Source organism: Sinocyclocheilus anshuiensis, unplaced genomic scaffold (genome assembly GCF_001515605.1).
Source record: "Sinocyclocheilus anshuiensis isolate Anshui unplaced genomic scaffold, SAMN03320099.WGS_v1.1 scaffold609, whole genome shotgun sequence".
NCBI classification, from domain to species: Eukaryota; Metazoa; Chordata; class Actinopteri; order Cypriniformes; family Cyprinidae; genus Sinocyclocheilus; species Sinocyclocheilus anshuiensis.
In genome coordinates, this window is record NW_015541011.1 from 158,702 (window position 1) to 172,685 (window position 13,984).

The 13,984-nt window shown below is 36.2% G+C and overlaps 2 protein-coding genes across 2 annotated transcripts in view; one reads left to right on the plus strand and one right to left on the minus strand.

Moving 5' to 3' along the window:
• Nucleotides 1-1,117: 1,117 nt before the first annotated feature.
• LOC107690398 (CD81 antigen-like) lies at nucleotides 1,118-10,384 on the minus strand. Its single transcript, XM_016488731.1, has 8 exons — nucleotides 10,126-10,384; nucleotides 7,680-7,794; nucleotides 3,740-3,837; nucleotides 2,617-2,691; nucleotides 2,413-2,526; nucleotides 2,215-2,316; nucleotides 1,802-1,885; nucleotides 1,118-1,696 (listed from the first exon to the last, which is right to left on the minus strand). The coding sequence occupies exons 1-8, from the start codon at nucleotides 10,189-10,191 to the stop codon at nucleotides 1,634-1,636; spliced, it is 717 nt and encodes a 238-aa protein (XP_016344217.1). The 5' UTR covers nucleotides 10,192-10,384; the 3' UTR covers nucleotides 1,118-1,633.
• A 725-nt stretch (nucleotides 10,385-11,109) lies between these two features.
• LOC107690399 (small acidic protein-like) overlaps nucleotides 11,110-13,984 on the plus strand; it is a 3,909-nt gene continuing 1,034 nt past the window's right edge. The window contains exons 1-4 of the mRNA XM_016488732.1: nucleotides 11,110-11,266; nucleotides 11,661-11,744; nucleotides 11,854-11,914; nucleotides 12,386-12,495. Of these exons, the coding sequence (XP_016344218.1) occupies nucleotides 11,210-11,266; nucleotides 11,661-11,744; nucleotides 11,854-11,914; nucleotides 12,386-12,495 (312 nt within the window). The 5' untranslated portion in view covers nucleotides 11,110-11,209. The remainder of the gene's footprint in view (nucleotides 11,267-11,660; nucleotides 11,745-11,853; nucleotides 11,915-12,385; nucleotides 12,496-13,984) is intronic.

Genomic DNA, 13,984 nt, shown 5'->3' on the forward strand with positions numbered 1-13,984 from the left:
CTTAAAGCGACGGTGCACAATATTTTCTTGCATGACGGCATCATTTTGTGCTTCTATCTATCTATCTGTCTATCTATCTATCTATCTACTCTTAAAGCGACGGTGCACAATATTTTGTGCATGACGGCATCATTTTATGCTTCTCTATCTATCTATCTATCTATCTATCTACTCTTAAAGCGACGGTGCACAATATTTTCTTGCATGACGGCATCATTTTGTGCTTCTATCTATCTATCTGTCTATCTATCTATCTATCTACTCTTAAAGCGACGGTGCACAATATTTTCTTGCATGACGGCATCATTTTGTGCTTCTATCTATCTATCTGTCTATCTATCTATCTATCTACTCTTAAAGCGACGGTGCACAATATTTTCTTGCATGACGGCATCATTTTGTGCTTCTATCTATCTATCTGTCTATCTATCTATCTATCTACTCTTAAAGCGACGGTGCACAATATTTTCTTGCATGACGGCATCATTTTGTGCTTCTATCTATCTATCTGTCTATCTATCTATCTATCTACTCTTAAAGCGACGGTGCACAATATTTTGTGCATGACGGCATCATTTTATGCTTCTCTATCTATCTATCTATCTACACTTAAAGCGACGGTGCACACTATTTTCTGTGCATGACGGCATAATTTTATGCTTCTATATTTATCTATCTATCTATCTACTCTTAAAGCGACGGTGCACAATATTTTGTGCATGACGGCATCATTTTATGCTTCTCTATCTATCTATCTATCTATCTATCTACACTTAAAACGACGGTGCACAATATTTTCTGTGCATGACGGCATCATTTTATGCTTCTCTATCTATCTATCTATCTATCTATCTATCTATCTACTCTTAAAGCGACGGTGCACAATACTATATCTTAGTAAGTATCATTCTATTTCTAGAGAATAAAAGTACAAGAATTGTTTGTCCTAAACATGTATGCAAATATGCTTCAAATAAGGTAAGATTCAATACATTACTAACAAAACATTCACAACAATAATTTGGCAGATTTGTTTAATTAGAAGTTTTATTAGAAATAAACTGAATGTCCACAAAATAAAAATACCACAGGCTCATTGAAAGTTTGATTTGTTTCATGTGGGTTATCATTCGATTATCATGACATCATTATTATGGGTTGGTAAAGTCTAATGTATGATATGCTTTCTCAGAAGACACAAATTACCGTTGCATAACGGATTCATAACATGTATCTCTCTATAAACATCACAATGATTTATTTAGCAAACAAGCACACACACACATGCTAAAAGCAACTAAAAGTTGAACAACAGACCATAAGAGCAATGTAAGAGCAAATCTAATAAAATTATTAAATAAAAGTAAAACAATACAACATAAAATCAATGTTATCCATATTACTTTCAATCACATTACTCCTCCTCCCTGATATTGGTTACTGGTTTATTTATAATAGCACTTGGTGTTGTATTCTGATGCCATTGGAAGTCCTCTCTACAAACACAGGGATCAATGTTCAGTGTGTGGACACTTGAACTTGAAAAGAGAGGAAATGCAGAAGTGAAATGGCCTCCATCCCATCACTAGCAAAAATCAAACATTGCTGATCAGGCTGGTCATCATCCAGCAACTCAATATGCAGGAGCATTGCGGATTGCACAGCAGAGGACCATGGTGAAGATCATCTCAAAAACCTAGACACACAGCAGAGAGAAATTACACACACAGCCGTTTTTAAGGGAAATGTTTGTGATTCCTAGCACAAGTCTGTAATTGTGCATGTATGTGTTCATTCTCACCATAATGACAGCAATCACTAGGGCAGCCAATCCAATGACATGGAGCTTCTCAGTGAACAGATCCCTTAGCTTTGTGTGGCAACTCTAAAGTGCACAACATCAATAAATTAGTTTATCCACAATCAAACACACTGTCAGGTATCAAATATATCACGTTTTTTGTTGTTGTTTGTTTGTTTGGTTATAATTTAGCACAATCCCAACTAAAAAAATGTTATTTGCAAACATATTTTCAAAATGCATTTAGGCTTAAATTGCTTAGAATCAGTGTAAATCTGTTTGTTGTGAAAACTATTAAACAAGTGAAAAAATAAATAACAATGTAACAAAAATATTGGTTATGTGTTTACATTCCTGCCTCCAGATCAGGCTGAATTGAAACACGATCTCTATCATAAACATACAGAAGATACCTGAGAGATGAGTGGGTCAACTGGGATGGTCTTTTTGGGACACAGAGAGGACTGGACAGCTGTGAAAAGTTGATTATCATCTCCTTTACCACAGCACTCCAGCTAGATATCGAGACAGTGCAAAAAAAAAAAGTGATAGGGATTATTAACTGTCCAAAACAGAGAATTTGGATGAAAGAATTGATTTTGGCAACTCACTGTGTCATGGAAGACCTCCAGAACTTTGGAAGCTGCCTGTCTGGACGTTGTATCCACAGGATCCACAGCTTTAATGTATGCAGCATCATAGAAGTTAATGAGCTCAGTGGAGATCTGGACAGATAGAAAGCGAGAGAGTGACAGTCTTAAAATTAAGTCTTAAAATACAGATTTTCTGAGTGTATACAGTATGTGTAGCCTTACCGTGTCCCTGTTAATAAAGCCCCATATTCCTGCTGCCACCTCACAGGCGAAGAGGATCACTAAACATGTGAAGAACTGAGACATAAGAAAAGACATAAACTGTGTGATGAAGAAAACAATCCTGGAATACTAAGAATGGTTCAGGAGATTCCAGATAGAAATTAGCTTTAGTGAATTAGCTTTCTGGGTTTGCATAAACGTTGACCTCATGACTACCCCTGTGAAACAAAAGTGTGCTTAATTGTTTGGAATGTGCAGTTGTAGTGTATATTAAATCTTTAAAGTAACTTTTTTTAAAGTTGTACTTGAAGATAATATAATATTAATGAAATAAAAAGCCACTTAGGTGTGTTTAAGGAGAGTACACTTTCAAAGTTAATGTACTTTGTATGTAAAAAGTTTAGAAACTTCATCATTATGTGTCATTATAAAACAATTAAAATACAATTATATATTTGACATACACGTTTCAATAGGAATTCTATTAAAGTATATTAATAAAGTATATAGTGTTTACCATAAATGCTTGTCCGTACATTCAGTGGTACACTTTAACCATATTTTAAAGACATTAGAATTGCTTATAAAAATTAATGTAATGATGTATTTAAGTCCTACTTAAGTGGGTCAAAAAAGAACACTCTAAAGTTCAGCTAATTGCATTGCAAACAATAATACATTTTCATTTAGTTGCAATTAACACACAGCTAAGTGCCCAAAAACATTACATTTAATTCACAGTTAAGTATATTCTTTTAAAGTAAATTATTTCTGTAATAAATACTTAAAAATATGCTAAAGTGTACTTCTTTCTCACAAGGGTATTGTCCTCTAGTAAGAGAATCTGATTAAATGATTGAACAATTAATGCATAAATCAATGGTTATTAATCTTTATAGATGAATTTTAACTTCTGAGAAAATAATACATGCCAGTTTGTAAATAATACATGGCATTATAGTCAATAACTGCATCATCATCATTATCATAATCATAATCAAATGCTACAGGTTAAAGTAAAACTACACCTATAATTTGGAACCACAAGTAAAGTGTAAGAAGATGAATTGTAAACCTCTTAAAGGCATGTAGCATGAAAAGTATGAGTTGAGTAAAAACCCACCGTTCCTAAGAGACACTGAGATTCCTGAATAGCTCCATAACAACCAAGGAACCCCACAAACATCATTACAGCCCCAATTGCTATGAGAACATACACACCTAAAAGAGCAACAGAAACAACGTATGTATCATCTTAACATCACAATCAGAGATTCATATTAATTGCACATGTTCATGCAGATTCTATAGCACTCATTCCTCATTTTTTTATGAACAGCTGTTGAGATTTGTAGAAATGACATAAGTAACTGCAGTTAATGCAGTCTGCTGCCACTAGATGGCATGTGTGCAGCTGTGTTAAACATTACCACACATTTGAACCCTCTCAGTATATATTTGAGTGTATCTGAAACTACTGTATGTGCAGTATATAGTTATCAATCGATCCTAATGGTAGATCAATAAATTAATGATGAATAAAATAATGCACTGAATAAATGACAAGTAACTGCTATTTTTCTTACATTTTCTTGCAACTCAAAGCTGAGCTGGTTATGTCTATTCCTCTCTTTGCTCGTTGTTGGCAGTGGAATTCAGACAAACAATTCAAATGGAAAAAAGATAATGTGGATTTTCCTGTTTGATTTAACATAGCAGTAGCTTTAAATGCTGCAAAAGTCAGACAGAGAGGGAGAGAGAGAGAGAGAGAGAGAGTATCTCAGGCTTTAGGTAAAAGAGCACTTCACCATACAATCTATAAACAGGCATGGGAAGATCTATTCTAAACAGGAACCCTCTACACAGAGCCAGATTTCTCTCTGTGCTCCATCAGAATTGGCTGTTTTGAACTTCATTCACCCACAACACCATAGCAGCAACTTAGCAACCACTCTGAACACCCTAACAACCATATAGCAATGCACTATGATGTTTTCAGACACTTAACTGTATGTTAACTGCAATTTAATGAATATTTATTATAGTTTAAATGTATATTATAGGACTTAAAGGGATAGTTCACCCAAACATGAAAATTCTGTCATCATTTACTCATCCTCCACTTGTTCCAAACCTATTTTCTTTCTTCTGATGAACACAGAAGATATTTTGAAGAATGTTGGTTGACGGTAGCCATTGACTTCAGCAGTATTTTTTTCCATACTATGGAAGTCAGTGGTTACCGTCAACTGTTTGGTTACCAAAATTTTTCAAAATACCTCAATTTTGGGTGAACTATCCCTTTAAGTACATTGTCATATGTAATTTCATACTTATGTACTGACAAGCATTTATGGTAAACTAAACTATACGTCAGTGTCATTTCTATTGTGAAACTTGATTGTCATGCATTTAAATATTTTTGTAATTACACATTTGTAATGAAGTTGCAGTTTACTCCATTTAAAATATATTAACTTTAAATGTAAGTGCGCATTCAATGCAATTAAGCACACTTCTTTTCAGCATGGGTTGTTTTAGATGACGGTGTACTTGACTTAATGATGCAACTATGGGGTTACATAAGACAAAAAAAGTTGAGTATACGATGTATATACTTATATATCATATATCCTCATATCCTATGTCTCATTGGACAAAATACACAGCTATCCCTGCTGCACAAGCTCCACTCTCTGTTTAAAAACTTATATTTAGGAATCTGTAAGTATTCTCCAGCCAGATTCCTCTCTAAGCTATAATGATTTGCTGGAGCGGCCGGGCTTGAACATATTTTTAGGGTTGTCTAACCAGCACTTGAGCGAGCCCAAGCACTGCTCATTCTAATTTGTGGTGTAACGGGCTAGTCTTTCCCTGGTTCTTTTAAAACACCCTGTGGGAGTGTCTGTAGAAACACTGACTTCATGTGAAAGCAGCAGAAAGCAGTGTTATTAAAGAAAATACAAGAACGACTACATGACTACATTTGACTACATGGCAAACGGGATCAAAGCTCTTATGCAATGATATTGTGCTGCTGCCATCATAGTTCTTTAAATCACACACACACACACGTTGGGTTTCCATGTTTTATGGAGACATTCCATAGACACAATGATTTGTACATAACTGTATTTTCGATCCCCTTACCCTAACCCTACCGCTAATCCTATCCCTTACACAAAACTTTACGCATTTTTAGATTTTCAAAAAACCTCATTCTGTATCATGATTTATAAGATGTTTTCCTTATGAGGACCAAATAAATGTCCCCACAAGGTCAAAATTTACTGGTATTGTGGGGACATTTGGTCCCCCATAACGTAGGGAATACCAGGTACACACACACACACACACACAGGGATTTAGCGGCCCTCTCAGTGTTCAGCTTAGATCCTGTTTCCAATTTCCATCTTTTGAGGAGACATGCTAATCTATTTTAAGAGTAATTGTTTCTCAAAGTTCACAGTACAATGGCTTCTTGATCATGCATATTAACAAACTATTATAACAGCAAAAACATCTGGCTGAGGACAATGTTTTTCCCATTCATTTTGTTTGTTGTTATTTGTTTGCATGAGCAGGGCTTTTTCAATTACACGGATGTTCAGTAGCAGTGGGAGGGGGATGCTTCATCTCTCTCTTCTTTCCCTGGGTGGGCCAGATCAACAACCCTAACTTCTTTAATCAGAAAAGGTTGTTGCTGCTATAAAAAGAAACAGGCGGAGCTCTGGTTCCTCCATGTACTTATACTGAGTGGAGACAACCCAATGCTTTCTACAAAAATTAATGGGCACTAACTCTACACTAGTGCCCACAACATGCTGACCTTGTGCCACTGAACACTTTGCGTTCATCTGCTGTGGTTAAGTGTGTAAACATGAGTGAGAGGGTGGGGGACATTTGGTCCCCCATAACGTAGGGAATACCAGGTACACACACACACACACACACAGGGATTTAGCGGCCCTCTCAGAGTTCAGCTTAGATCCAGTTTCCAATTTCCATCTTTTGAGGAGACATGCTAATCTATTTTAAGAGTAATTGTTTCTCAAAGTTCACAGTACAATGGCTTCTTGATCATGCATATTAACAAACTATTATAACAGCAAAAACATCTGGCTGAGGACAATGTTTTTCCCATTCATTTTGTTTGTTGTTATTTGTTTGTTGTTTAAACTATTAGTTATAAAGAAAGAAAGAAAGAAAATTCAAAATGAAAATCACCACCACCACTACTACTGCGATTAATTATTATTATTATATTATTATTATTAATGATAATAAATATAACTAAATGTGTGAATTAATCCAATTAAACGTGAGTATTAAATAATAATAATTCATGTTATTATTTATGCTTAAATGTCACTATTTATACATTACAATCAGCATAAAGGTCTTATGTAAGTCACTGCATTACTTGTTCAAGTACTGTTGTGTTTACTTAATTTATGAATTGTTTATGTATGCTGTATGTCCTTCGGTTATTGTATGTCTCTTTTGTAGTTTTCTGTCATTTTTGTTGTAAGCAGAAGTAGAAATAAATAACAATTTATAATAATAATTTAATAATAATTAATAAAAGAATCTTTCAAATATTTTACATTAACAATTTTAAATATTCTGCTCATTAATTGAAACAACATTATACAGGATTACATATAAAACATACATGAGCAAAGTGTTAAATAAGACCCAACTTGATGATGAATAACTTCCTAAATCTGAAATATTACAATGCACAGTCCAAATTAATGTTCAGTATCTAAATTATACTGTAAGAGGATATAATTAACGACATCGGGCATAAGTGAGCATTTAGGTCAGAAATGAATGGGTACGATAATTTTCAGAGGGTTATGATTGTAGGGCTTGGGTGGCTGGTTTAAATAATCAGGTTGGATAATTGGAACTAGAAAGTAGTTAACATTTTAAATCTGAATCTAACTGAACTTAATATCAATCTTTACACTTAACATATTAGAATTTGCAAGAAACCAACTTTGTGATCAATGGTTTAGCTTTTAGCCACCTTTAGTTTGTGAGCGGCAATCACTTACTGATATGAAAGGTTCCTGGTGCTTGATTCCCCTCAAACTGGAGCATTAGGAGGTTGCTGGTTTGACTGTCATGACGAAGCCATAGAGCTACACCCAAAATCACACCGCCAGCCAGCTAAAAATAAGAGAAGATGAAAAGAAAAAAAAACAGAATATTTACTCATGCTTTTCAGCAAAGATTCACCATTTAAATACTTTTTACTGAATACAACAGCTGGAATTTAAAGGGGTCATATGATGCTGCTAAAAAGAACATTATTTTGTGTATTTATTGCATCGCGCCACGTAAACACATTTGTGATCGGAGAAATGACAAACAAGTGCTACTCAACACTTCTCAAATTCGCGTTTGAATCATCAGTGGCAAATCCTTTAAATGAAAACGTACTTACAGGCTGTGAGTCAGAACAGCCGGCATTATAGTCTACTCTCCCAGGATCAGGAAACAGTCCTCCATAAAATGTGCTGCACACATCTGAATATTTGGGTTGAACTGTTCTGGAACAGTGTTGTAAATACAACTTAACCACTGATTTCTAGTCGTGTCCTCTTTTGGAAGGCCAAACAAAGTAGTTTCTCTTTCACAACGAAGCACACAGCGCCTTCACGACATGGCGGCAGCAACAAAACTACAGCGAGAATAAAAGATACGCCTTCTTTCTTTGCGTGAACATTTGGGCGGCGTTATGCAAATCTTCCCACATCGTGACGTAGACATGTGGGGGCGTGTTAGAACGAGCCGTTTTAGGTAGGCGTGGTTGACTCTTAACTTTTATAAAGAATATCTCTTTGGATTTGAGACTTTAGTCTTTGCAACTTTACAGATCTTCTTTATGCACCAAGAGCTTGAAACACTCCAAAGAGAAAGGAAAAATTGAAATTGCATCATATGACCCCTTTAAAATCCTTTGTCATCGCCCAGAAATGTGTGTTTCAATTCTATTTCCTGAGGTCATTCCAGAGGTCATTTCTTCCTGCATTTGGGGAAGAAACCTTTGAGAGGTTTAGTGTTATTCATGCACAAAAAAGGGTGGGGTGTCCTCTTCAGCTCTGAGAGTCAGGCCTCTGTGATACCTTTTGTTTGTTTATTTTTTATTTTTTGTAATTCGCGGAGCAGGAAGCGGCAGCTTCAGTCACAGAATTATGGAAGTCAGGCCGATATATTTTTGTGTTGCTGTAAAGTACAATGACAGGAAACAATTTATATCTCAAGAGGGTTTGGGATTGGTGCTGTGGATTTGATATAACATCATTCTCGTGCAAGTTAAAAGTCTTGAATGAAAACACAAATTTAAATTTGAAGGCTTTTATTAAAATGAGTCTGAAAAATTACATGACTTTTATTTTTAGGAATCCAAATTGGTGTAAACATTATTTATTTTCAGTAATGAATGTTATTCCATAATGTTTGTCTTGCTGCTAAATGCTAATTAGGCATTCCTCAAAACTCATGGTTAGTTTTACTCTGTGATGTCATTGTTTGAATATCATGTGATGTTTTTGTCAAAATAAACTCTGCAGACTATAAAACATTTAATACATTCATTGCAAAGGAATCACTGTTTGAGCTATAAAAAAGTATTAAAAATGAATATATATCAGATATATATTTTTACAAAATTTACTACAAACAACTTGTCTGCACATGATTCTCTATCTCTCTCTCTCTCTGTTCTTTTATGGTGTCCCTACAGCACATGGACATAATTATATGAGTGTAAAAATACAGCAAAGCCCGCAGCTAACCCTCACTCTACAGGAGGCTCTCTGGAGCCTGAGACACACATTTTCTTCTTGTCTAGGAATACATTCAGAAGAAAAACTCTGACTACACCATTTAGCTGACTGTGAGACGCAAAATAAACTTATTGCATGCTTCACAAAATATTTTGCACAGAAACCTCCAATTATCTATGATATGACATGCATTTATTCCAGTTCATATATAGACTGTGTACAAAATTTCCTTGAACTCCAGCTTAACATTAAACAGTGTGAAAAAAACAAATCTTTGAAAAGAACGGTGAGAAAAATCTGGGGGAAAGCACATCTAATCACTTCAGATGGGACGATTGTTTAGAGTCAATAGACTCACAAGAAGAACTTTCAGAATGACACTTATTGTTTTCGGCTCTAAAGACTTCTGTGACTTAAATCAGGTCTTTGGGATTCATTTAACTCAGGGAAATTTACAATTTTGTTCCTTTATAGTATATATAGTGCAATAATAATATAGTAGTTTAATTTAAATAACAAATATCAGTATAAAGATACATTTAAATAAGACATTTCAGCATAATATATAATACCATAAAATAACTTGTCTTTTTCATTATAAAACATAAAGCATTGCTTCAAAAATGTTCAATGGCAGTACAAGAAACAAGTAGTAGTAGTAGTACAAGAAACAATAATTAAAATAGCATTGGTAAACAAACAAACTCACCCAGAAAATGAAGTTTAAGAAGAAGAGCATATATTTGATGCACTGAGAGCAGCCGGTAACAGCCATGGCTTGATATCGTCGATGCTGGTCTGGACTCTGGAGGAAGATGAGTGAATTTGTTTCACAGATGGATATGAGTCGATAATATGCAGGCAGTCCGGATCTCTGAGAGACTATAGGCTACCCACGACCTCGTGTGTTTATATAAACGCACTGAGCCAGGAAAAAAACAGAGAGATGTCCGTGTTCCGTGCCAAGCTCTGCCCCACATTTACATATAAAAACCTTGTTTTAATTGATTAAACGGCAATGCATGACGAATCTAAGTTCACATCAGTCAGTACAAAGACTGACAATAATTTATATTAGCCTATCATTTATATTATATTCTCTATATTTTATTTGGTAATTAATAGAATTTAGTCTGTTGTATATTATAGTTTATAAATATAATCCCCCTGAAGGAAACCGTTTTTGATACGTTGTGAATTTAAAAAAGTAACGTCCTTTACAACAACTAGGCTAAAATGTTTCTAAGAATGTGTTGATCAATAGTTACACGTATGCATGAATATAAACTGTTCTTAAAAAATGTTCAGTCTCAGAACACAATAAACACAAGCAAATAAATAAATAAGTAGCCTAAATAAAATAAAAAATAGAGAAAAAGAAATAGTACGATAGCCTACATACAAATCACCCCAAAAGGGGTATATAACTAGTCAAAAAAAAAAAAAAAAATCACATATCAAAGGAAAGGATTAAAGAACTCGCATAACTGTTTTTAAAGCTTTCTTAACAAGTGAATTGGAGTCCCAAATACTGCTGTAGAACATACAAAAGTGGTTTCTGCCTTAAAAATGTTCATTTATGTATTTAATATTTTGCTAGAAAAATAAGATTAATTCAAAATATTTTGTTTTTCCGTTTAAAAAAAAATAGGTTAAAAGGAAATTCGCCTCGTTGTAACTACAACTCCCACGATGCACCGCGCGGGTCAGCTAGCTGCTAGCTGCTAAGCAGACGTTGGAGTAGACAGGCACAAGCAATGTTTATTTGACCACTGTTGTTCAAAATCTTGAAAATGAGTTCTTCAGACGAAACGTGTAAAGGCACAAAACGACCCGCATCTCCAGATAACGTATGTGGTTTCCATCATCACATTTTTTTTTTTTTTTACTAACGTTACATCTGATCTGACATTTAGTGAACCAGCAATGTTAGCAGATTGTTAGCAATGTGTTCTAACTATTTTTTAATGTTATTAGTGTGACGAAGGATTGATATATGCATGTTATTAGTGTAATAGCTGCCTGTTTCTACTTTATTGCGTTTTCTGCAATAATAATTTTGCAGAATAGCTACTGTACCAGATAATTCAGTTCCATGGTTATATCTGTTAAGCCTTTTTCTGCATTCATAGATCTACGTCATTTTAAATGGTGTGCTAATATATATATATCATGATTAGAAATATATGCTTTCCTGTAACACACTAATGGCTCAACTGAATCTGTTTTGACCTGTTAATGCAGACTGGAGCCACACAATGGGGATCGGCAAATTTAGGGACAGATGAAAGAAAGCAGAAGTTTTTGAGGCTGATGGGAGCAGGAAAGGTACATTGCTTTCTGTTATTCACTCATTTCTTTTTTTTCAGACAATTATCTAATTTGAACATAACCACCATCACACATCCTTGCTTCAAATGTTTTCATGTCCTGACAGAAAGAGCGCACTGGACGCCTTGTTATTGGGGATCACAAGTCAACATCCCATTTCCGTAGCGGTGAGTCTCTAGGGCGGAAGTGAAGGGTTGCTGGATTTGAATGCTTGACAGTTCAAAAAGTGATTGCAATCTCCTATTGTGTTGGATGAGACACTTCCAAACCCCCTGTGACTCCGATCAGATGACATCCTGTACACCACATATCCTTTACCCTACAGTGATCACTGGTCAGAGTACATGCTCTGACCTTTATAGCAACCACCACTGGTAATGTCCTGTCATTTATTGTGCACATAGGACCAGGTTACAATGCATTTTACACTTGTAAAATATAAAACGACTACCTTAATCCAGTGTCTTACTGATATACACTGTCTGAAACCAGCCATGAGGGAGACATTTTAATGTTATGGGAAAATTTTGAATGTCTATCAATGCTATATCAGCAACATTGGGAATATGGACAAATACTGATGGCCTTTAACTCTCTGTAATGAAGAGGGTATATTGTGTGTATTTGTGTGTCTGTAGGGGCAGAGGATCGGAAGATTAATGCTGAGCTCGAGCACCAGTATCAGCAGGGTCTGGATGGGAAGTTATCAGGGAGGAACAGGAGACACTGTGGCCTGGGGTTTAGTGAGGTCAGAGCTCTCTCTTATAAGCTGCGGGTTGGCATAATGTTGATCAGTTAAGACTAGTGTATTGTGAATTACTCCTGGTAAGCTTTGCCTATGACTGAGATATACTGTATGAGCACATGTGACGTGATTAGGGGTGCTCCGATCAGGATTTTTGAGACCGATCGCCGATCACAGAAAGCAGTATCTGCCAATACTGATCACCCACACCGATATTTTTAAAGCCTTTTTTTTTATCATTTATAACTATTTATAGTGATACTCCAATCAGGATTTTTAGACATTTATTCAGGGCATGAATTTCATTTTTGAAAATGGGGGGAATTCCTCTCTTAGGTGACTCTTGTGAGAGGTGAAGCAGCTTTCACACAGGAGTCCACTACTGATCCTTTAAACCTAGCCAAAAAGCCATATGTGTTGATTGTGAAACACAGCAGACTTTAATAATAAGCATTTATGGTGTAATTATTACTTCATTTTCGTGTCAATCCATGTTCATATTTACTGCAAACAATGCGCTGTTAATTTAATTCAGCGCTTGCAGCGCAGCAATAGACTCGGAGCGGAAACCATGTGAGATGGTCCTCACTGCAGAACACAAGATCCAGGGGGCGTGGTTGGATCCAGATCCAACTCCTCCCACCTGTTCTGCAGTGAGGGGCTACTGAACGATGTCGGCACTGCAGCAGATGCACCGCTCCTGAACGCACTGCCGGACAACAACCGTGTGCAGTGTGCACGCTTTAATCCGTTAACATGAGTGCGGAAAAAATAAGCACCATGTATGCATTGCAGTGCAAACGGAGTAATGTGAACCTGGCATTATGTGTGTGCGCTGCAAGTGTGCATGAGCGCACGGTCTCCAGGAGAGCGCGCGAGCGCTGAATGGTTAAACACTGGCAAGGCGGCCGTCGCCATCTTGGCAGCGCGTCACTCCCGGATAATCGAAAATGGGCAAATCTTTATGTGCATGGAGCAGGTTACTGAAGCCACGCCCACCTAGCTCGACGGTGGTGACAGCAGCGGCAATCCACCTGTCACTCAAGTGGCCACGCCCTTAATTATGCAGAACTTTAAGGCTTGATATAATTTAAACGGATGAGTTATAAAAAAAATTCACCCCCCTCACAGTTGTCATCAAGGGCAAAATTTGCTATATAGACCAAAATAATTTTTTGAACCAGGCTGTAAACATGTTTTTTTTCTGCTGTAAAGTTGGGCATTTTAACATGGGGAGTCTATGGGATTGACTCCCTTTTGCAGCCAGCCTCTAGTGGCCAGTTGATGAATTACAGTTTAAGTCACTTCTTTGTTGACTTCACGAGAGAGAGCGGGAGGTTGCTGACTACGTTGGGATTTGAAATCAAAATAATGGATAAATGTTGTGTTTGGGTTAAACAGCCGCGGATCAGGAGCGGACTGCAAATGCGTCCTGTGTGAAAGCACAATGAGTCCGTGCTGCTTCTGCACCGCATACACATACTGTATACGC

Coding starts and splice junctions, on each gene's coding strand:
- LOC107690398 (XM_016488731.1), bottom strand. CDS start 10,191: ATGGCTGTTACCGGCTGCTCTCAGTGCATCAAATATATGCTCTTCTTC. Junction 2,692..3,739: donor CTCAGTGTCTCTTAGGAACG/GTGGGTTTTTAC, acceptor CTTATGTCTCAG/TTCTTCACATGTTTAGTGAT. Junction 2,527..2,616: donor GCTTTATTAACAGGGACACG/GTAAGGCTACAC, acceptor CTATCTGTCCAG/ATCTCCACTGAGCTCATTAA.